Source organism: Ornithorhynchus anatinus, chromosome 1, assembly GCF_004115215.2.
Source record: "Ornithorhynchus anatinus isolate Pmale09 chromosome 1, mOrnAna1.pri.v4, whole genome shotgun sequence".
In the NCBI taxonomy this organism is placed as follows: domain Eukaryota; kingdom Metazoa; phylum Chordata; class Mammalia; order Monotremata; family Ornithorhynchidae; genus Ornithorhynchus; species Ornithorhynchus anatinus.
In genome coordinates, this window is record NC_041728.1 from 127,874,641 (window position 1) to 127,897,857 (window position 23,217).

The 23,217-nt window shown below is 42.2% G+C and overlaps 1 protein-coding gene across 3 annotated transcripts in view; it reads right to left on the minus strand.

Moving 5' to 3' along the window:
• The window catches only part of UGGT1 (UDP-glucose glycoprotein glucosyltransferase 1), a 125,804-nt gene that overhangs the window by 32,138 nt on the left and 70,449 nt on the right, over positions 1-23,217 (minus strand). For 2 of the 3 annotated variants that reach the window (XM_029058864.1, XM_029058862.2), the window contains exons 18-27: positions 20,337-20,501; positions 19,240-19,360; positions 17,675-17,773; positions 12,618-12,641; positions 11,943-12,037; positions 10,359-10,565; positions 9,279-9,410; positions 7,428-7,558; positions 4,680-4,775; positions 326-428 (exon numbers count right to left, since the gene is read on the minus strand). In XM_029058864.1, the coding sequence (XP_028914697.1) occupies positions 326-428; positions 4,680-4,775; positions 7,428-7,558; positions 9,279-9,410; positions 10,359-10,565; positions 11,943-12,037; positions 12,618-12,641; positions 17,675-17,773; positions 19,240-19,360; positions 20,337-20,501 (1,173 nt within the window). The remainder of the gene's footprint in view (positions 1-325; positions 429-4,679; positions 4,776-7,427; positions 7,559-9,278; positions 9,411-10,358; positions 10,566-11,942; positions 12,038-12,617; positions 12,642-17,674; positions 17,774-19,239; positions 19,361-20,336; positions 20,502-23,217) is intronic. The other variant, XM_029058863.1, reaches the window with a different exon arrangement.

Here is a 23,217-nt window from a genome sequence, read left to right on the forward strand (position 1 = left end):
AAAAACATGTTAAGAGTCAACTGAGTTCAATTCAACTCAAATCAAAAAAGGTCTCCCGGTGACTCTACTACCCAAAGTTTTCCATTCTTTTATTTAAACTCACTAATTTGAAACACAGGCAGTGAACAGGTACTAATTTCACTAATGCTGTTCTCACGCCCACTTCTAATATTCTTCTACAGACCAGATCATCCACTTGGGATTTTTCAACTCCCTCCCATAACAAATCAGTAGAGTGTCGCAATAAAATATTGATTAGTGCATTTTACTTCATTTCTCTTAACTGAACATCATTTTAACACTACTAAAATCCAGTATGACGTACCGTAAGTAACGGAGCAAGTCTTTGGGCCTCTCTAGTTACGGGGTCAATAATGGCTACTACATCAAAATAGGTGTCTCCTTCCTTGGGACGCAGCTTAATTGCACTAGAAGAAAAATCAAATACAAAGAGAAAACGTTCACCCAGAGAAAAACTGAACTAAAGCCATTCTCCTCCCTTAATCAACTCTTATTCTCTTGGCCCCTAACTGTACTTGCCAGATCATTCGCGCTTAGCAGTCTACGGGTCTACACATGCGGGAATAACTACTTACCTAGACGTAATGATAAAAGTTCAAGGATCCACAAATTTTGATAGTTGGTGTAAAGTAGAGTTTAAGACTATGGGCATTAATATCATAATGTCCAAAACCATGGCTTTATTTAAGAATTAAAACAACAGTGGGACTGGTTTAGCACTTGCTATGTGCCAAGCACTGTTCTAAGCACCGGAGCAGATACCAGAAAAACAGGTCGGACACAGTCCCTGTTCCACATTTTCAACCACTGATTTTATAGTATTAAGGGTTGTTCACTGTCTAAAGCTTTGATATTTTCTCTCCTAGCACAGTCACAGCTACTGCAGAAACATAACTCACAATGACACAAAAAAGTACTTATAGGGTTGAAAAACATCCCGGAAGCTGGCTGAACCTAAACGATTTTTGGCTCATTTTAAATTTTCTCCCAGAATCGTGAGTAAATGAGAAAGGTGCGGTCTAGGCCTAGGACTCAGAAGGTTTCTAATCCCACCTCTGCCACTTGTCTGCTGACACCTAACTTGAGCAAGTCACTACACTTCTCTGTGCCTCAGTTACCTCATCTGTAAAATGGGGATGAAGATTGTTGAGCCCCATATCAGACATGGACTGTGTCCCACCTGCTTAGTTTGTCTCTACCCCAGCATTTATTTAGTACAGTGCCTGGTACACAGTAAGTGCTTAACAAACAACATGAAAAAAAACCCCACAAGGTTGGAAGGCACGATAAAAACAAAATGGAATTAATTCAATAGTATTTTTTGAGCGCTTACTATGTGCAGAGCACTGTATTAAGTGCTTGGAATGGACAATTCGGCAACAGATAAAGACAATCCCTGCCCATTGACGGGCTTACAGTCTAATTGGGGGAGACAGACAGACAAAACAGTAGCAATAAATAGAATCAAGGGGATGTACACCTCATTAAGAAAATAAATAGGGTAATAAAAATATATACTCATTAACAGCTTATGATCTGTTCCACAATCCGCTCCAGGCCATGTTTTAGACACCAAAACAGAACTTCTCCATCCCTTTCTACTAATAAAATAGTCTATTTCTGTACAGTCCATCCGGTGAAGTCCAGGTGTACAGAAGGGGAAGGGATGTATTTTGTGGAGTGATTGTAGCAACTGGAAGCATGAGTAAAATTAAAGTGCATTATAAAGAACTGCTCTTCAGGAAAGACAGATTCACAGGACACTTTCAAGTGGTTTAAATTAGCACCTTTCCTAATAAGTCAAAGGGGGGTTCTACTCTGGATGCCCAATACAATTTGACTCTGTTTGGGCTTCGGACATGGTTAGGAACAACTTCAAGAAGCTCCCCCAAAAGAGAGAGCATTTTCATATCACCTAGTCAGAAGGTCATGGGTTCTAATCCCGGACTCTGCCACTTGTCTGCTGTGGGATCTTGAGCAAGTCACTTCACTTCTCTGGGGTTCAGTTCCCTCATCTGTAAAATGGAGACTGAGACTGTGAGCTCCATGTGGGACAGGGTCTGTGTCTAACCTGATTGGCCTGTATCCCCCCCGATGCTTAGTACTGTGCTTGGCGCGTAGTAAGAGCTTAACAAATACCGCAATTATTATTATCATTAAGTACTTAAGTGCTCACAGCCCTCCGAAGCACATATGTGCATATCTTTCGTACTCTATTACTTCTTCCTACCTATAATTTAGCATCTGTCTCTCCCGCTAAATTGTAAGATCCTTGCATACTAATTCTATTGTACTCCCCCAAGGATTTAATACAGTGCTGTGCAGACGTAGGTGCTCAATGACAACTAGTGAGTGATTAATGGGAATGCTCCATTTTAACTTATATTTTAAAGCTAACCACTACTGAAGAAAGTATAAGTGGCAGGATAAAAGCCTCTATGGAATAGAGTGGCCTCAACCATTACAGGAACAAAAAAGAAAAATAATAGTGGCAATAGATAGAATGGGGTTTAGTTATAAAAACTGGATTCTAGAAATCAGAATGCTGCAGTGTAAAGACCATTTATAATAATAAAAATGATGGTATTTGTTAAGCGCTTACTATGTGCCAAGCACTGTTCTAAGCGCTGGGACAGATACCAGGTAATCAGGTTGTCCCACGTGGGGCTCACAGTCTTAATCTCCAATATACAGAGGAGGTAACTGAGACAAGAAAAGTTAAGTGATCTGCCCAAAGTCACACAGCAGATAAGCGGGGAGCTGGGACTAGAACCCTCAAGCATAGAATTTACGATTCTATAGGATCTGGATCACGCAGGGGGACTACTTCCCAGTTTTGTTTTGCTTTTTAATGGCATTTTTTAAGGACTTATTATGTGCCAGGCACTGCCCTAAGCATTAGGATAGATACAAGCTAATCAGGTTGCCCACTATCTTAATCCCCATTTTACAGATAAGGTAACTGAGGCACAGAGAAGTTGAGTGACATGCCCAAGGCCACAGAGAAGACAAGTGGTGATGCTGGATTAGAACCCTGGTCCTCTGACTCCCAGGCCTGTGCTCTTTCCATTAGGCCATGCTGCTGTGCACATAGTAAGCACTCAATAAATACTACTGAATGAATGAATGCTTCTCATAGTGGAAGAAACAACTTTTGAGTATCTGACAAAAATTACTCTAAATTCACCTCATTCATCAATGCTGCTGAAAAATTTTACATAATTTGTAAATCTTTAATAATCCAGACTTCTAGGGAAAAATATCATTAAGAAAATAGTTCCGATGACTATCGGTAATGAAAAGAAAAACAGCAGAGGGCCGGAAGTCAACTAAAGAAAAATGTTTCAGAAAAAGCCTAGAGGTATATTTGTAAAAGCAGGGCCATTGCAGAGGGAACTGCAAAGTTTCAATCATAATCCTTAACAATAAATTCAAGTCGAAGGATTTCACGGGGACTCTTACCCATGAAAATCCACCCTCAAAAGTGGTTCAATAATTTAATCTAGTCTTGGAACTTTCCCACCAGAATATTTAATCTACTTTATTAAACAAACCCTTCCTATTTTCTAAAGGCTAAAATGAGAACTTTTAAAAAGCACTGGATCTTAAAATTCTTTAAGGATAAACATCCATTTCTGTGGATTCCAAAAGGAAAAATTTGTATGTGACTGAACTGTAATACTTTCTTTCAAGCCTAGATGAGTATTCTTAAAGCCTGAAAAAAGAACAATTAGGCTGATAAAGCAGTTAAGCAGCTCGCCCCTTTCTACCTCATCTCACGGATTTCTTACTATAGCCTAACCCCAATACCTTGCTCTTCTAACACCAGCTTGCTCACTATACTTTGATCTTGTCTACGTCACCACCGACCCCTTGCCCACGGTCTCCTTTTCACCTAGAAATCCCTCTCCTTCCATATACTACAGACCATCCCTCTTCCCACCTTCAAAGTCTTAAAAATCACACTTCCTCCAAGAGGCCTTTCCCAGCTAAACCCTCTTTTCCCCTTTTCCCCATTCGGTGTCACCCTTGCACATTGGTCTGTACACTTTAAACAGTTGATATTCACCCCACCTTCAACCCTGCAGCACTCAGGTACATATCCCTAATTTATTTATTCATATTCACGTCTGTCTCCCCAATTAGAGTGTAAGCCTGTTGTGAGTAGGGAATGTATCTACCATCTATGCTGTACTGGACTTTCCCAAGTGCTTACTACAGTGTTCTGTACACAGTAAGTGCTCAGTAAATACCATTACTTGACTGATTGACAGATATAGATTCTACTTGTTCATTTGTTAGTTTCAAGCCCTACCCTTTGACTGGAACGGAGGCTTGGTGAAGCAGGGGGTGGTAAATCTCAAGATTCCTGCCGGCCATTGCAGTGCCCAAGCCCTGCCCCTCCTCTAGAATGAGGGGCGGAGAGCTAGGTATTTATAATATGTTGAACATTGGAAACTTTCACCATTTCTGGATTGGGACTGGAAAAGGAAGGGTTAGGGTTACTTTTCTCTGCTTATCTTCCCTCACTATATTGTAAAATTTTTGTGGGCAGACACTGGCTTCAATTTATAATTTTTGAATATCCCCTAGCCTCATCTAATGGGTCCTATAAACATGCTCAACAAATATTAATACAAATAATGAGAATTTTTTACCTGTAGTTGTCTTCAAAGAACTGGTATTCAATTCTTGCTTCTCCTTTAGGTTGGGCAGACAGAAGAGCATCCACCTTCATTACCAAGTCACTTGCTCTGAAAGATTTGTTTAAGATAATTTTAATCTCTACTCAAAGGTTTTGCGAATCATCCCGATTAAACTACAGTTCAAAATGCTCGTAGAAAGACCCCAAAATTTCCTACCCCAGGTGGTTATTAAAAATTATTCAGTACTATGGGCCACATCCCAATCCTAAATAGAGAGACAGTAATTCTTTTTTCCTTTCATTTCCAAGAGGCTCAGCATAGACCATTCCCATAGCAAGCAAAAGAACTGCCCCTCCAAAAGCATGAGATCTACATTTTACTCCAAAATTCATCTTGAACCTTCAGCATTTCACTAGAGACTGAGCACGCTAGTTCACAGCACTACCAAGAGCTGAGTACAAGGTAAGAGCCTATGTCTCGGCTTGAACACTGTTCAAGCCAAGATGTAGTCATTTTGCACACATAAAACCCTACAAATTCTTTTGGAGAATTGAAAAATAATTCTTCATGCAGAATAAATTTAAGGCAGCATCCTTGGCATCTTAGCATTATCCTTGATTCCTCTTCAATCCCCCTATTCAGCCTGTCACCAAATCCTGTTGCTTTTGTTTTTTCTTTTCGCACGTCTCCAGATTCTGCCCCTTCCTCTTCATCCAAACTGCACTGATGCTGGTCCAAGCACTTAGCAGTAGTGACTGTGTACTAAGTGCTGGAAAACAGTATACAAGTAGGAACTAGAGATGGATCCCATCCCTTGAGGGGCTCACAGTGTATGAATATATTTGGTGGGGTGTTTGTGGGGGCGGGAAAGGAGGCTAGAGACGGACTTCGAGGTGGACACCCGTGAGATACTGACTCAACTATTCATTCATTCAATAGTATTTATTGAGTGCTTATTATATGCAGAGCACTGTACTAAGCGCTTGGAATGTACAAATCGGCAACTATTGCATCATCAACCTCCTCACAGACCTCCCTGCCTGCAGTCTCTCCATTCCCCAATCCACACTTCACTCTGCCGCCCAGATCATTTTTCTAAAGCACCACTCTGCACGTCTTTCCCCAGTACTCAAAAAAAACTAGGAAGGTTGCCCATTCCTTTCCACCTCATGCACAAAGTCCTGGCCATTGGTTTTAAGACATTCAATAAGCTCTCTCCCCACTACTTATCCTCTCTCCTCTCCCACTCCACCAAGCTCAACAGCTTCCTTTCTCTCAAGCCAACCTCACTGAGCCTTGTTCTCACCTATCTTGCCACCAGCCTCTCGCTCACACCTTCCTTTGGTCTGGGATTCTGTCCCCCTTCACATCAAGTAGACGCCTGCTTCCCCACATCTTCAAAGCCCTTCTGAAGTTCCATCTCCAGAAAGCTTGCCCTGATTTTGCGCTCATCTCAACTTATTTTCCCTGGCAACCAACACTTCAGCATGACTTAAGTATCTGGGCACTCACAATCCCCATTTTTAAAACATCTGTTAAGCTCTTACCGTGTCCCAGGCACTCTACCACGCGCTGGAGTGGATATACACTAATCAGACTGGATCCAATCCCTGTCCCACATGGGACTCAGTCTTAATTTCCATTTCACAGAGGAGGTAACTGAGGTACCTAGAAGTGAAGTGACTTGCCCAAGGTCACACAGCAGACTAGTGGTGGAGCGGGGATTAAAACTCAAGACCCCTGACTCCAAGATCCACGCTCTTTTCACTTGGACACGCTGCTTCTCATTGCACTTGGGTTTATATCTTTCCTCTGTATTGCTTCATCCTTCCTTTAAGTGTCCCCGGCTACACCGTAAATTCCTTGAGGGCAGGAATCAGGCCTATTAATTCTACTGCACTCTCCTAAATCCTTAGAACGGTGCTCTGCACAGAATAAGAGCTCAAGAAATACAACTGACTCACTGACCATTCGTAAGCTCCTTCTGGACAGAAATCACGCCTAGCAATTCTCTTGTACTATACTCCCTCAAGCGCTTAGTACAATCCTCCGCGCACATTATTTGCTCCATAAATAGCATTGAGCTAGTGCGTGACAATTTGAAATAACACATTCCTGAGTGTGCCCTTCACTGGCTACCAAACATCCCAAATTGATTTCTTCCTTTTCGGTTTTTTAATAAGGACATAAACCATACATACAAATATTATCCGTGTTAATAGCACGGGAAATCAGTTCCACTGCAACAGAAAGGAGGCATCAGCAAAACTTCCAGTGAATGCCCACTGAGCCTTATTAAGTCGGACAGGAACTTGCTCAAAATGAAGGTCAACCTTTTGGACTTTGTAGTTTAGCACACTGAAGGCATATGAAAATACATCAAAAAAGGAAGAAAGACATCAGAGGACCTATTGATTTGAGAATCTGCCACTAAATATTTAAGCTGAGGCAGACTGTTGAATCCTAGGATACATACACGAGAGACCGAGGCAAGATCAAATGCTCTCGGCCTAGTCAATTCGACTTCTTCCTCATAGACCAAAACAAGGAACTCAACTTATTTGCCAGAAATTAAAACTGATTAAATTGATCACATGAACCTAAACCTGGAGAGTACTACGTTTTATACCTATTCCCTAATACAACCATAAGTGGGACAAAAAAAAAAGTTTAGAGTCCGGGAATTCCAATTAACATATATTCTAAAATACTATCTCTGTGCAGATGCTCTGCCTTGGACTAATCTATTCGGAGACTTACACATCTTCCTCTACCCGCAACTGTTGAATATGTGATTTGATTTTTTGCCCCGAGGTCTTCAATATGATATTTTCAAGTAGGTGGAAATCATCTTGATTAAAAAGTTCACCGTCTTCCAGTGGTCCAATTATCTAAAAAGAAAATGAGGGGAAGGTTATTAGAATTGCATGAACTATAAAATATTTCTGAACTAGACCTAGTGTACAGCATACATTCAAAATTTTAAGGGAAGGGAAAATTGGCTGTGAGTCCCATGTGGGACAGGAACTGTGTCCAAACTGCTTATACTGTAACTCTACCCTAGTGTTTAGTACAGTGTTTGGTACATATTAAAGCGCTTAATTTCCACACTTACTGTTATTACCATTACTACCAAATGACAAAAATCTAGCAAAGATTTTTAAACTTTCGGATGATCCAAGTGGGCCATTGGGCTCTTAAGCCAAAGATCATTTGAACAGCTGGTCATTCATTCATTCATTCATTCATTCATTCATTCATTCAAACGTATTTAGGAAGCAGCAAGGCACAGTGGAAAGAGCCCGGGCTTGGGAGTCAGAGGTCATGGATTCGAATCCCAGCTCCACTGCTTGTTAGCTGTGTGACCTTGGGCAAGTCACTTCACCGTGCCTCAGCCGCCTCTTCTGTAAAATGGGGATGAAAAGTGTGAGCCCTATGTGGGGCAACCTGATGACCTTGTATCTACCCCAGCACTTAGAACGGTGCTTGGCACATAGTGAGCGCTTAACAAATACCTACATTATTATTATTATTAGCTACTGCCACACCAAAAGGCACCAAGGCTTCAACTTACAGAGCAACTAAAATGTCAAACCTGGGAACTAAGGGATCAAAAGTACTGAAAAACACACACTCCTCAGCAGAGCACGGCCTAGTGGAAAGAGTTCAGGCCTGGGAGTCAGAAGACCTGGGCTCTAATCCTGGCTCTGCCAAGTGCTTACCGTGTGACCTTGGGCAAGTCGTTTAACTTCTCTGTGCCTCAGTTTCCTCAACTGTAAAATGGCGATTACATCCTACTCCCCCCTACTTTCCTGTGAGCCCCGTGTGGGACAGGGACTGCGTCCAACCTGATAAGACTTGTATCTACCCCAGCCCTCAGAACACTGCTTGACACATAGTAAGCATTTAACAAATACCACACAAAAACAGCAGCATATTGAAAAATGGAGTCTTTAAACAGAAGTTTTATAATAGTCTGTATCTCAAGAGTGAATTAATCTGGGCAGTATAAGTGCTAGTTTCTTGCTCCGCCATAAAGGGGGGGACTTGGCTACTATTTAGATCAAAAACTCCTACTTGGTGATTACATTACAAATCTCTTCTAGGGAGGCTGCACGGAAAAGTCAGAGGTCAACCAGAGGAAGGCCCCCATCAACAGAACTGGACCCTCAATACCAAAAGGAGATTTAGAACATAATTCATTCATATAAGGAAGATAAACCTAAGAAAGGGAGAGAAGGAACTGCTGTCTTAAACAGCATCTGGTCTTTGCAAAGACAGCAAGCCACATGTATTACTCCGAAGCGGCGTGACTCAGTGGAAAGAGCCCGGGCTTGGGAGTCAGAGGTCATGGGTTCAAATCCCAGCTCTGCCACTTGTCAGCTGTGTGACTGTGGGCAAGTCACTTCACGTCTCTGGGCCTCAGTTCCCTCATCTGGAAAATGAGGATGAAGACTGCGAGCCTCACGGGGGACAACCTGATTACCCTGTATCTACTCCAGCGCTTAGAACAGTGCTCTGCACATAGTAAGTGCTTAACAAATACCAACATTATTATTAATATTATTATTTAGGAACCCAGCTCTATACCAATGTGATCAATAGCCTCACCCTGCCATTGCTGATCACTGCTCTCTGCCCTTTCTTCAGCTTCAGGACATCTCGGCAGTACATCGCATGGGACAGAATAAAATCCACTTTGAGAGATTCATAAGCATCTTTGAAAAGATTGACATCCATGCCCTGAAAAGAAAACCAGAGAGTTACTTCGCTCACACGAACGGCTAAATGAACTGGGATTCCTGGAAATTTTAAAATCCTCGAGTTTAGTAAGGAGGGAATTGTGAGATGGTTCTTTTAGAATAATTTAATTGAATATGGGGCCGTTCCACACTCCATCCCCTACCGCTCCCCCTGTTTGTCTTAGTAGTAGCGCCATTTTTTGTCCCTGCAGTAATTTAACCAGGGATGCAAAGAGGCACTGTTGACCTTACCCTCCATCAAAATGCTCTGCCACAAGGAGATACTAGATAAATACTGTGGAATCGATGGAACTCTTTCTAGTTTTCTCTGCTTCGTTCATCTTTCTGAACAAAATGAACAGTCTCTCTCTTCCCGAAGGGCCCGAGCAATTCCAAAATTTCTCATCTTCAAAGCTTTTTTGAAAGTATAAACAATATTCATTGATATCAATCGATCACATTTACTACGCATCTACCGAGTGCAAAGCACTCTATTAATTCACTGGGAGAGTGCAAAACAAGCGACCCACATGTATTTACAATGGTTCAAAACAGAGCACAAACAACTGGTACAACATCACTGAAACTGCATGAGTCGCGATTGAAAATCGGGCTCTCAACGTGCTGTCAAATCCAGTCTTTTCAACTTTTCTTTTCATGGGACTACCTACTCAATTATTAGGTTGGATTTGAAAAAGTGATTCCGAACAAACTGCTCCGCAATTACATCGCCTTTTCAGAGCCTCAGAAAAAGCTTGGAAAAACTCCCCTGCCCAGAGGGGAGTCTTGAATTTCAAACAATGAATCGTCTGAAGCCAAGATTTTGAAAATCATTTCATGTGACTTCTAACGAGACACATCAGGTGTTATGAGTTCTACAGACCCTCTGGGGTTAAGAGCTGCATTACTAACGGAATGGTACAGTTTTCGAAAAAGCAAAACTGCTTACTCCAACAGCAAATTCTGTAATATCAGCTCCTGCTTTCAGGGCCTGTGCAGTCTCCTCCTTGGCCATTTTAGTGATGAAGTTCTTGGCATAATTGGATGTTTGCGTTTGTAGAGCTGCCCAGATAGCTCTGGCGATGTGAGTGCTTTCAAAACTTGGATCTTCACTTGGATTATTAATCATGCTAATTCGGACATTGTTACTGGATTTCTGGAAAAAACAAATCAGACATTTGAGGAACAAAGTGCTGAATTTCAAATGAAAAGGCAAACTTTCTTTTTTTAAAAAAATGGGATTTATTAAGTGCTTACTATTTTATGCGGGGTAGATATAAGCTAATCAGGTTGGACACAGTCCCTGCCCCACACAGGGCTCACAATCTTAATCCCCATTTTACAGATGAGGTAACTGAGGCAGAAAGAAGTTAAGTGACTTGGGCAGTGTCACACAGCAGACAAGCGGAGGAGCCGGAATTAGAACTCAGGTCCTTCTGACTTCCAGGCCCGTGCTCTATCCGCTAGATCACGCTGTCTCTCCCTTCTTTTTAGTACTGTCTTTTAGACAGAAAGAGTACTCTCAAAGAAATACGAACAGTAATAGCCCAATTTATGCATCTACGGCCCCAGACTAAAACACTAAGGCACTGTGGACCACCCCCTTCTCCTGGAATCATTATCCAAACTTGGCTTCACTGATAGCATCCTCTCCTGATTCTCCTCTAATCACTCTGGCTGTTCATTCTCAGTCTCTTCCTCTGTCTTCCACTCCCTGTGGGGGTCCCTCAGGGTTTGGTTCTGGGCCCCCTTCTATTCTCCATCTATGCCCACTCCATTGGAGAACTCATTCGCTCTCATGGCTTCAGTACTGGATTACTACATCAGCCTCCTTGCTGATCTCCCAGCCTCCTGTCTCTCCCCTCTCCAGTGTCTACTTCACTTTGCTGTCTAAATCAGTTTTCTACAAAAACATTCAGGACATGTTTCTCCACTCCTCAAAAAACTCCAGTGGTTGCCCATCCACCTCCACATCAAACCAAAACTCCTCACTATTGGCTTGAAAGCACTCCATCACCTTGGCCTCTCCTACCTCACCTTGCTACTCTCTTACCACAAGCCCAGCCCGCACACTTCGCTCTTCTAATGCTAACCTTCTCACTGTGCCTCGATCTCATCTATCCCAAGGCCGACTCTTCGCTCATGTCCTGCCTCTGGCCTGAAACACTCTCCCCTCCTCAAATTCAACAGATAATTACTCTCCTACACTTCAAAGTCTTCTTGAAGGCACAACTCCTCCAAGAGGCCTTCCCTAACTAAGCCCTTGCTTTCCTCTTCTCTGACTTCCTCACCCTGACTTGCTCCCTTTGTTTTCTTCTCCTCCCAGCCCCACAGCACATATGTACCTATCTGTGATTTACTTATTTATATTAATATCTGTCTCCCTTACCCCTCTACACTGTAAGCTCGCTGTGGGCAGGGAATGTGTCTGGTGACTGTGGTACTGTACTCTCCCAAGCACTTAGTACAGTGCTCTGCACATAGTAAACGCTCAGTGAATACGAGTGAATTAATTAATATAGGGTCTACTTGCCTGGTGCTTGATAGCATCATACAATAGTTGTCTTCCAGAAGGTTTGTCAAAATCTCCAACAATCCAAAAAGTAACTGGTCTAATAAAAGAATCATCTATAGGAAAAGAAAAATGCAATATGGAGGAGGAAGAGCAAACTTTACACATGCAATTCTAGTGCTGGGCTGAAAAATACTGATAGTGTTCATGCAAAATTAAGACAATGCAAAGCTCTTAATAAAGAAGAACTAAAGCTAAAGTAGTAACACCTACATGCAAAAAGAGAGCAGTCTAAGAATCCACTATGGCTTAGTTATACACAGAGGACATGCACTTGATCAATTTTTAGTTTCCCAACTGCTAACACCTGAAATTCATTCACTCAACAGTATTTATTAAGCACTTACTATGTGCAGAGCACTGTACTAAGCGCTTGGAATGTACAATTGGGCAACAGACAGAGACAATCCCTGCCCACTGAGGGGCTAACAGTCTAATCACCCCCCCCCCACCCCCAGTAGCTTTCTGCACTCAACTAAAACTGCATCCAACTGAAATGACTAGAGAGGAGACAGAACGGATTCAACCATCCCGCTAATTAGTAAGAGTCCCATTAACCAGGACTGACATGAGAAAGTGTCAGGACCCCCAGGGTATTTAAATAAAGATATGGAAAGTTGTGAAGTTTTGAGTTACCATAGATCTCTTTGGAGGACATTCCTGGAAGAGGCAAGGAGGAAAAAGTGGGAGAAAAGGAAACTTCATGTTATTAGAAAATTACAGTGCAGAACAGTAGGCTCATTGGAGTGTCCACAAGACACTCGGAATAAATGACATCTACAGAAACAATCTCATTCCCAATCTGGACAACTCTGTCCAAAATGGGCTTTTAAACACTTTCTGCCGTGCGCTGAATTCTTTTTTAAGCTCTCTGACCGGAAGTGGACTTTCAGCTATCAACAGTGCATAGTGAGTGCATACTGATCTACTTCACATACGGAAAGATACTGAAAACATGTGAAGGACGAACAGGTATTTACGGAAAACGGACACTGGGAAAATCAATGATTAAATTAGGGAAAGGGAGTGGAGGAGATTTTATAACTGTCAGAAAAAGGACAAAGGAAACACCCATTAGAAAACCATAAAGGTGCTGGGAGAAGCAGATTATAAAATAACTGAAAGGAAATCATACAGGAAAGCACAAGCTGAACTGCTAAAAAAATTTTTTTTTTCTCTAAAAATAAACCTCTCATCAATTTCAAAAAAAAAAAAAAACAAAACAGCAGTGCAAATGAAGAACAAGAACCAGACTACCATCCTATAAAACAAACATAATTTAAAATGATCAAAGCCCAGGCTAAATATAGTTGTGTGGATAAAGATGAACAATATCTGTTAAACTGTACCCTCCCACGTGCTTAGTATAGTGCTTCGCACACAGTAAATGCTCAATAAGTACGACCGAATGAATGAATGATGGAACATTTGCTTCTCCCACTGGAGGTCAGAATTCCTGGGGAAAATGAGGATAGCAATCTTTCTAGCCCAGACATAGGCAGTGCCTAGAATGTATAATAATAATAATAATGTTGGTATTTATTAAGCGCTTACTATGTGCAGAGCACTGTTCTAAGCGCTGGTGTAGATACAGGGTAATCAGGTTGTCCCACGTGAGGCTCACAGTTAATCCCCATTTTACAGATGAGGTAACTGAGGCCCAGAGAAGTGAAGTGACTTGCCCACAGTCACACAGCTGACAAGTGGCAGAGCCGGGAGTCGAATCCATGACCTCTGACTCTGAAGACCAGGCTCTTTCCACTGAGCCACGCTGCTTCCCCGATGTATGCTGGGGTAGGTTGGTGGGGGAGAGAAGGGCCCCAGAAGAGCCTTTTCAGTGCTTCTCCGGCCTCTCAGCTCCCACCCGTGGGTGCTCCTCAATACGCTGTGCGTCCCTTACTCTTCTCACTGCTCACTCACTCCCTCAGGGAGCTCATCCTCTCCCATAGCTTCAGCTATCACCTCTGGGCAGAGGACTCTCCCATACACGCTGAGAAGCAGCGTGGCTCAGTGGAAAGAGCAAGGGCTTGGGAGTCAGAGATCGTGAGTTCTAATCCCGGCTCTGCCGTTTGTCAGCTGGGTGACTTTGGGCAAGCCACTTCACTTCTCTGGGCCTCAGTTCCCTCATCTGTAAAATGGGGATGTGAAGACTGTGAGCCCCATGTGGGTCACCCTGATTACCTTGTATCTACCCCAGCGCTTAGAAGAGTGCTTGGCACATAGTAAGCGCTTAAATAGCACCATCACTATTATCATTGCATAATAACCTTCCTAACCTTCCTCCTTCCCTGCAACCTCACATTTCCTCTCACCTGCAAGGCACCTCAAGCTCAATGTCGAAAACTGAACGCCTCACCGTCTCTCTGAAGTCCTCTCTTCCACCTAATCTTTCCTTCTCTTCACTACATCACTTTCCTCCCGGCTTCCAAAGGCTGCAACCTTGGCCGGATCCTTGACTCTTCACTCTTTCAATTCTCACTGTCAGTCAGTTGCTACATCCTGTCAGAAATCCTCCGAAACACTTCCTAGACCCACGCCTTCCACTCCATCCATTCAGCCACCACCCTGGTCCGGTGCTCATTAACTACCTCCTTGACTACTGCATCAGCCTCCTCACTGGTCTCCTTGACATCTGATGTTTGGATTAGCTTTCTAAAAATGCCATTTTGCATCTCAAAAATCTCCACTAGCTACTCCTTCATCTTCCCATCCAACAGAGATCAAAAATTCCCGATCACTGGCTCTAAGGCATGCCATCAGCTCTCTCCCTGTCACCTATTCATTCTCTTAATCAATTATAAATATTATTATTAATTGTGATATTTGTTAAACTCCTACCAGTGCCAAGCATTGTACTAAGCTCTGGAGAAGATAAAAGAGAATTCAACAGGACACAGTCCTGGTGCTATACGAGACTCACAGACTATGTAGGAAGGCGAGCAGGTACCGAATTTCCATCTTATAGATGAGGAAACAGACACAGAGAAGTTAGTAACTTGGGCAAGGTCACAGGGAAGACAAGTAGCAGATGTGGGATTAGAACCCAAGTCCTCTAACTGCCAGGCCTGCGTTCTTTCCACTAGAATTTAAATGAGAGTAAAACTATATGCACAGGGTGGGGTGAGTACCCAAGTTCTTACGGGATACACCACCGAAAATGAGTACTTTGTCAGGGAAGGTCTTTTGGAGGAACTATGATTTAAGTAAGGCTTTGAAGAAGCAACGTGGCCTAGTGGAAAGAGCATGGGCTTGGGAGTCAGAGGACATGGGTTCTAATCCCGGATCCGCCACTTGCCTGCTGGGTGACCTTGGGCAAGCCGCTTCACTTCTCTATGCCTCAGCTACCCCATCTGTAAAAGGGTTTAAGACCGTGAGCCCCACGTGGGACAACTTGATTACCTTCTATCTACCTCAGCACTTGGAACAATGCTTGGCATATAGTCACTGCTTAACAAATGCCACAATTATTATTTATCATTACTATGATGGGGACAGTGGTGGCCTGACAGATATGAAAGGGGTGGGGCTCCAGGTCAGAGGGAGAACACGGGCAAGGGGTCAGTGTCGAGGCAGAGAAAATCAAGGCACATTGAGCAGGCTGGTATAAGTCAGGGACAGTGTGCAGGACTGGATTGTAGCAGGAGATTAGTGAGGTACAGTAGGAGTCTGATGGAGGGCCATAAAGCCGATGGTTCCATATTAAAGCCTCTTAAACCCCATGTAGGACAGGAGCTGTTTCTGACCCAATTATTATGTAACTGCCCCAGTACTCAGGATAGTGCTTGGGACCTAGCCAGTGCTTAAACACCATATTTATTATTAGTATTATCATCAGGATCAGAAATGGAGATATTATACCAAAAGAAGTAACGAGAGCGACAACTAAGATGTATGCTGAGCTCCAAAGGGGCGGTAGTGCTTCCCTATCCAGGTTTGAGTCTCGATCCCCAAGGTGCACCCCACAGTTCGGTTTCCCCCGTGGTGTCCTCGCTAGAAGACAACAGGCCTATCCAGGTCTGCCATCTGATCTTGAGAGGCACCACGTCTGGAAACACATGACAGCCACTCCTTTTAGGAACGCAGTAAGGGCCCTGACTCCCGTCCCCAAGGCCACCCCTCGGAATGGCGTGGCAATTCCACCACCATAATTTTTATGATGATGCTTATCAACGCCTGATATCCCAGAGTGGGATTACAACACCCTCTCTGGAGGCAAGTTCCATGTGTTAATTCAGTCACATCTTCTAAAAGGCAAACACCGAATGGCATACAGTAAGATACGAGTGCATGAATGATAGAGGGCAGATATTTAAAAACCAGGGCAGGGTAATAGTGAGAGTATTTATTACGCACTTACTGTGTGCAGATTCAGGTGAGAATAAAAGACGGTCCCAAGGGGAAACAAAGATTCAAACTAATGAAAATGAAAGGATAGAATCTTTAGAAGGATCTATCACTGCATGAGAAATACCCTGCTCAAAATTATTGATATCACCCTGGGGAAAACCAGCTTTAAAATTTTGTTTCTTTGTGGAAGCAGGTGCTACTTTATTTCCTGAATTAAAATATGCATAATAATGATAATTCTAATTGTGCAAGCGCTTACTATGTGCCAAGCACTTACAAGATAATCAGATCCCACATGGGGCTCCCAGTTTAAGTAGGAGGGAGAAAAGGTATTGAAGCCTCATTACGCAGGTGAGGGAACTTTCCCAGTCTAAGTAGAAGGGAGAAAAGGTATTGAAGCCTCATTATGCAGGTGAGAGCACAAAAGAGTTAAGTGACTTGCCCAAGGTCACACAGCATGTGTGACCTTGCATGTTTGGAGAACAGAGTGTGTTTTCACTGAAAGCCAATTCAGAAGGGACGACATTAGCTTAAGCGGTTGATACCTTGGATTGTAAGTGTAAGGACTGTGATGAGCTAAAAATCAATTTCAGCACCAAAAGATGTTTGCTTTCCAAAAGTTCAGCAAAAAGCCCTCAAACCCAATCGATCTGTTTAGATGAATACAAGAGAACTGGGCTTCCCTACAGTACAAAACCCCCCTAACCCTTAAACATCTTTAAAAAATCAGGTGAATCAATAAATCAATCAAGTTTTGGCTACAAAACTGTGAAAAAAAAATCCCAAATACTGAACCCCAAAGGTGGTCCTGATTTTGTCCTGAGGAGCGTTACATAATACTGAAATGGCATTATGACCATTCTGGCTACTGAACTGCAAATGCTTTGTTTCTTCCTTTAGGGGAGTAATTATGAAGGTTTTATTTGTGAAGAGTCAGAGCAATATCAAAGGGTCACCATCTAGAAGGATTTCCCTCTAGAAATGCAGTTCTCTTTTTTACCTTAAAAAGTTTCTCAATGAGGATTAGGCTTAAATAAAGATTAGGAACATTTCATTCCAAGAGAGATGGCCCAGTTTTTACATTCTCGTGCTTCTATTTTGGAGTATACACTAAGACTGTGTTTTCGTTTTACTGTACCAGATGAACTGGAACAATGTCTTCGTTTTCTTAAAATACAAAATTGGCTAAATTTACCAAAACTGATTTCCAGCACATGTAGGTTAAATGAAATTGGAGCACGATACCGATATAAATCTTAAACACTCTGTCCCTGGAGATCTTTATGACTGAATAACTCATATATATGAATAAAGATATTGCCTAAGACTAATCACGAATTGATTACCTTTTTTGGTCAGATAGTTCATGCTATTGGCAACTGCAGCAGTCTTGTCTTGGGAGTCCAAGAAAGTAAATCTACCAAAATCATCCACAAAAAAGTTATCTGAAGAAGAAAAAACGAAATTATAGTGACTATGTCTGTCCCGGACCTTTCAAATAATCACACTAGTCAATCGATAGCATTTATTTGATTTACATTAGCCTGAAATAATGCACAGTCTTCAGAGATACATGTCCAACATTTAATCTCTAAGCATCCATATCATGCAGTTAATGATTAAGGCTCTGTCCACTCTGATCATCTTCTATCTATCCCAGGATTTAGTCCTGGACTTTGCACAGAGTAAGCGCTTAATACCATCATTACTGCCTACTAGTTAATATTTTATGTGGCACAGCATATATCATGCACAAGCTATATATCGCTCACACAAACACATTTTTTATCAAGGTTTTTTACTTCTTGGTTTCCCTGATTCCTATTTGGGCAGGCTTAAAATGAATATTATGGGAGAAGACATTTGTTAGACTAGAAAATTCAACTGTTGGATGAATATAAAGGAGAAAGCTCCATAATCAAAACTACAATGCAGAGCCCAATTCTAACTCAGCATAGATAATGCTATTTTATGGGAATGGACATTTAGCCAACTGGCTTTCCAAGTTTTACCCAAGGATAGGTTTCAGAGTAAAGGCTCCCCTATCTAAAAAAAACCCTCTTTTGACCCCACGGGTCCCTCCATATATTAGCCTGTCTCCCTCCCACCATTCCTCTTCACACTTCTAGAACAAATTGTTTACCCGTCTCAGGTTCCTCTCTTCCAATTCGGCTTCCATCCCCTTTACTCCCCAGAAACCACCCCCTAAAAGGTCACAAATGATCGCCTCCTTGCCAAGTCTCTTCACCACCCTAATCTACACTTGCCCTCTCCTACTTCATCTCGCTACTCTCCTACTACAACCCGGCCCGCACACTTCACTCATCTAATGCTACCCTACTTACTGTACCTAGATTTCGTCTATCTCACCGCCAACCTCTCACCCGCATCCTGCCTCTGGCCCGGAACGCTCTCTCTTTTCATATCTGACAGACAATTACCCTCCCCAACTTCAAGGCTTTATTGAAGGCACATCTTCTCCAAGAGGACTTTTCTGATTAAGCCCTCATTTCCTCTTTTCCACTCCCTGAATTGCTCCCTTATTCACCACCCCCACACCCAACCCCAGAGCACTTATGTACACATGTGTAATTTATTTATATTAATGTCTGTCACCCCTTCTACACTGTAAGCCTGTGGGTAGGGAATGTGTCCGTTATATTGTCAATCATACTCTCCCAAGCACTTAATACAGTGCACTGAAAATAAATAAATATCAATAAATACGACTGACTGATTGCTAACTTAGAGGATATTTCTGTCATGGCCTCAGTTTGGACTTAGAACTGTTTAATTCTATAAAGGCAAAATCGAAACCCCAAGAAAATGGCACCAGAGTCAAAGAAATCAGGGAAATTACACTCTGGGAGCAACTGCTATTCTACAGTGCATTACTGAAAGTGTTCCTTACTTGTTGCTGTTAAATCCAAGTACTCCCTTTCAGTGTTCAAAATCCTAGAATTGATTCTGGGAACAACATTGGGTTGGTTCATAATATATTCCACTACATCTTGATCATGAAACAGTTCCCCCTGGAGGAAAGAAAAAATGGGGTGAAACTACGGCTATCACAAAGAAGTTGTTCAGGAAAGATTCCTTTTAAAGGTAAACCGACGAAAAATCCCTTCTTGTACAATAAAAGAAGATTTCATTTAAAATCAATTGCCCAATGACACCGAAACCCTTTCATCTTTCATTTCCTCCTCCTCTTTTTTCTCCATCCACCCCTAAGCTAAAGCACACTGCTGGCTTTTCCAAACAGCAGAGAGTCAAAAACTTCATGTTGCCCTGAGGAAGACCACATGTTATTTTAGCTAAAGAGTTCCAAAATTAGTCCCGTACTCTAACAGTGCAAATCTCTTATCTATCACTTCTAATAGTACCTCTATCCACAGTTAATGTACTCATTATCTACTTTTCACTACACATCCTTTCAATTGTTTCATGAAAATCGGCTTTTCAGCTTTGAATGCTGAACTTAAATAGAAAAAGTTAAGAGGCAACAAATGATTGCCAAAAGCCAACCTGTCCCATTCTAGGAAGGTCCATGGCTGTACATTTCACAGGACAAATGTATAAATAACATTTAACCAGTAGACATGAAATGCAATTTGGCATTTGGTTCTTATTTCTATCACTTTCTCTTCATTCGTTTATTTTCTAAAATTCCTTGTCTCTATTAAGTCAAAAATTCTTGACACGATGGAGAAAAAATGCTCCTCGGGATAGCTGAAATGCTTGGTATTAAATTTTTTAATGTAGTTGTAATGAGACACCCTACAGCATTTACTATTTCAATTTCATTAAACCCAAAAAACCCCTAGCGAGAATTTTATGAGCAGATTAATAACAGTAATAACTACTGGTAGTTACCAGAATTACTGCAACTGGGCTACGCAAAAGCATCCTGCTTGAAGAATTTTATGGCATGCTGGAGAAGGTGAAAAATAATCACACCCCACCAAGCAAAAATTTCTCTTTCAAAGCCAATTTAGAAGCTTCACACACCAAGTACACAGCTCTCTGGAAGAAGCTGGTTGTCTCTAAAATTTTATGCATTGTAACAGTTTCCAGCTCATCGGGATCCAACTGCTCCTTCAGGTAGGGCATTCCATTAAACAGCACAATTGGTAGAGGACCAACTCCTGTTTGTTCATAATACGCTCTTCCTTCCTGAAATACAAGTAAACAAGAACATTTCCGATTCTGGTTGAAAAAAGAATCATATACTCTTACGCTGAAGGTGCTCGAGAGAGACAAAGTCTATTTTCTGAGCCACTTCATGTTTTCCAAAGAGCTCTCCTCTACCCAGGTGAGAGAAAGAGAGGGAATAAGAACACACCATAAATCGCGATACAGATACTGAGAACCAAAAAAAACCGCAGAGAAAGTAATACATGATCAACATTCTCTCATGAGACTAGAATTACAGAATTTGCAAACTCTAAAATGACCCTTCAAGTAAGTACTAAAAAACAAATAATCCACAATTTTTGAACAAAATAGGACACCTTATTTGTACTACTGTCAACCGTTTTCACTAGTGATGCATCTGTATTTATTTTTTACCCAGATACCAGGATATGGTCATTAAGAAAGTTGAAATTCCACATATGAGGTAATAATGTTGGTATCTGTTAAGCGCTTACTATGTGCAGAGCACTGTTCTAAGCACTGGGGTAGATACAGGGGAATGAGGATGTCCCACGTGAGGCTCACAGTCTTCATCCCCATTTTACAGATGAGGGAACTGAGGCACAGAGAAGTGAAGTGACTTGCCCACAGTCACACAGCTGACAAGGGGCAGAGTCGGAATTCAAACCCATGACCTCTGACTCCCAAGCCCCGGCTCTTTCCAATAAGCCATGCTGCTGACAGTAAGAGCTAGCTCGTGAGCGAAGCTTTTACCAGTTACACTCTCCCCCTTTTCCCAACTACGCTCACCAGCCAAATTCCCTCTTTGAGGACTTACATTTTCACTCTGACTTTGAGCCTGATTTTTAAAGGAGAAAGAAAATGTCACTAGATTATGAAGGATTTTTAATTTCAAAAATGCATTACATCCATGTAGTCGGCTCTTGTTAAAACTCTGTAATTGTCATTTTCTGAACAGGAAATTAATTTGGCATAGCATTTACAGAAAGTACAAGCAAACAAAACCGTATCATAACCCATTACTTTTAGTCCTTGAGGACAACTACATAGTACCCAGAATTCTAAGGTAAAATAATTCAGGATTTATTAAATTTTGCCTTGGTTCCAAAGGCAGGAATTTCACATTCATGTGTTGTCTGACAGGGAGGTCAGCCTCCCCGCTGACAACCCTGCCTCCTGTCTCTCTCCACTCCAGTCCGCACTTCACTAGAGAAGCAGTGTGGCTCAACAGAAAAAGCCTGGGCTTGGGAGTCAGAGGTCATGGGTTCTAATCTTGGCTCTGCCACCTGTCAGCTGTGTGACTTTGGGCAAGTCACTTCACTGTGCCTCAGTTCCCTCATCTGTAAAATGGGGGTTAAGACTGTGAGCCCCAGGTGGGACAACCTGATTATCTTGTATCCCTCCCAGTGCTTAGAACATGTGCTTGGCACATAGTAAGCGCTTAACAAATACCATCATCATCATCACTCTACTCCCCAGATCATTTTTCTAAAAAATTCTGTGTGCATCCCCCCATTCCTCAAAAAACTCCAGTGTCTGCCCATCCACCTCTGTGACAAATAAAACTCCTTACCGTTGGCTTTAACGCACTCAATCAGCTCTCTCCGTCCTAACTTACCTAGCTGATCTCCAACTACAACCCAGCCCACATATTTCATTTTTCTAATGACAATCTACACACTATATCACACTGCTGACCCCTTCCCCATATCCTCCCTCTGACCCGGTACTTCCTTCAATCCTTCAATCACAGTGAGTGCTTACTCTGTGCAGAGCACTTATATTAAGCGCTTAGGAGAGTACAAGAGAACAGGTTTGGTAAACATGCTCCCTGCCCATGAGGAGTTTACAAACTAGAGGGGGAAGCAGGTATTAAAATAAATTACAGATGTACACAAGTGCTGTGGGGATGAAGGTGGTGTGAATAAAGGATACGAATCCAAATACAAGAGTGAGAGCAGAAAGGAGAGGGAGTAGGGGAAGTGAAGACTTCGTGGGGAAAAGCCTTTTGATGGATTAAGATAGAAGAGCTCAAGGTACAGTGAGTAGTTTGATATTAGGAGCGAAGAGAATGTGGTGGGCTGTAGTAGGAAATCAGGGAGGTCAGATAGGAGGGGGCAAGGTGATTAAATGACTTAAAGCCAATGGTAAGGAGTTTCAGTTTGATGCAGAGGAAGGTGGGCAACCACTGGAGGTTCTTGAGGAGTGGGGTACAGTGCTCTGCACACAGGAAGCACTCAATAAATATGACTGAATGAATGAGAAGGGAAACAGGGACTGATCTTTTTTTTTTTTTTTTTTTAGAAAAATGATCCACACAGTAAGAGTGAAGTACGGAATGGACAGGCGGCAGGAAGGTCAGCAAAGAGGCCGATGCAGAAGGCCATTCAGGATAGGATAAGTGATTGGATCAACTTGGTAGTAGAAGGGCAGATTTCTGCGATTTTGTAACGGTAGAATCGACATGATCTGGTGGTAGATTGAATATTTGGGTTGAATGAGAAAGACAAGTTGAGGTTAATGCCCAGGGTATAGGCTTGTAAGATGGGGAGGGTGGTGGTGCTGCCTACAGTGATGGGAAAGAGGGAGAGGACAGGGATTGGTGGAAAGATGAGGAGTTCTGTTTGGGATATGTTTAAGTTTGAGGTGATGACAAGGACAACCACACAGAGAGGTTCTGTAAGCAGGAGGAAATATGAGGGTACAAAGAAGAGAAAGATCAGGGCTGGTGATG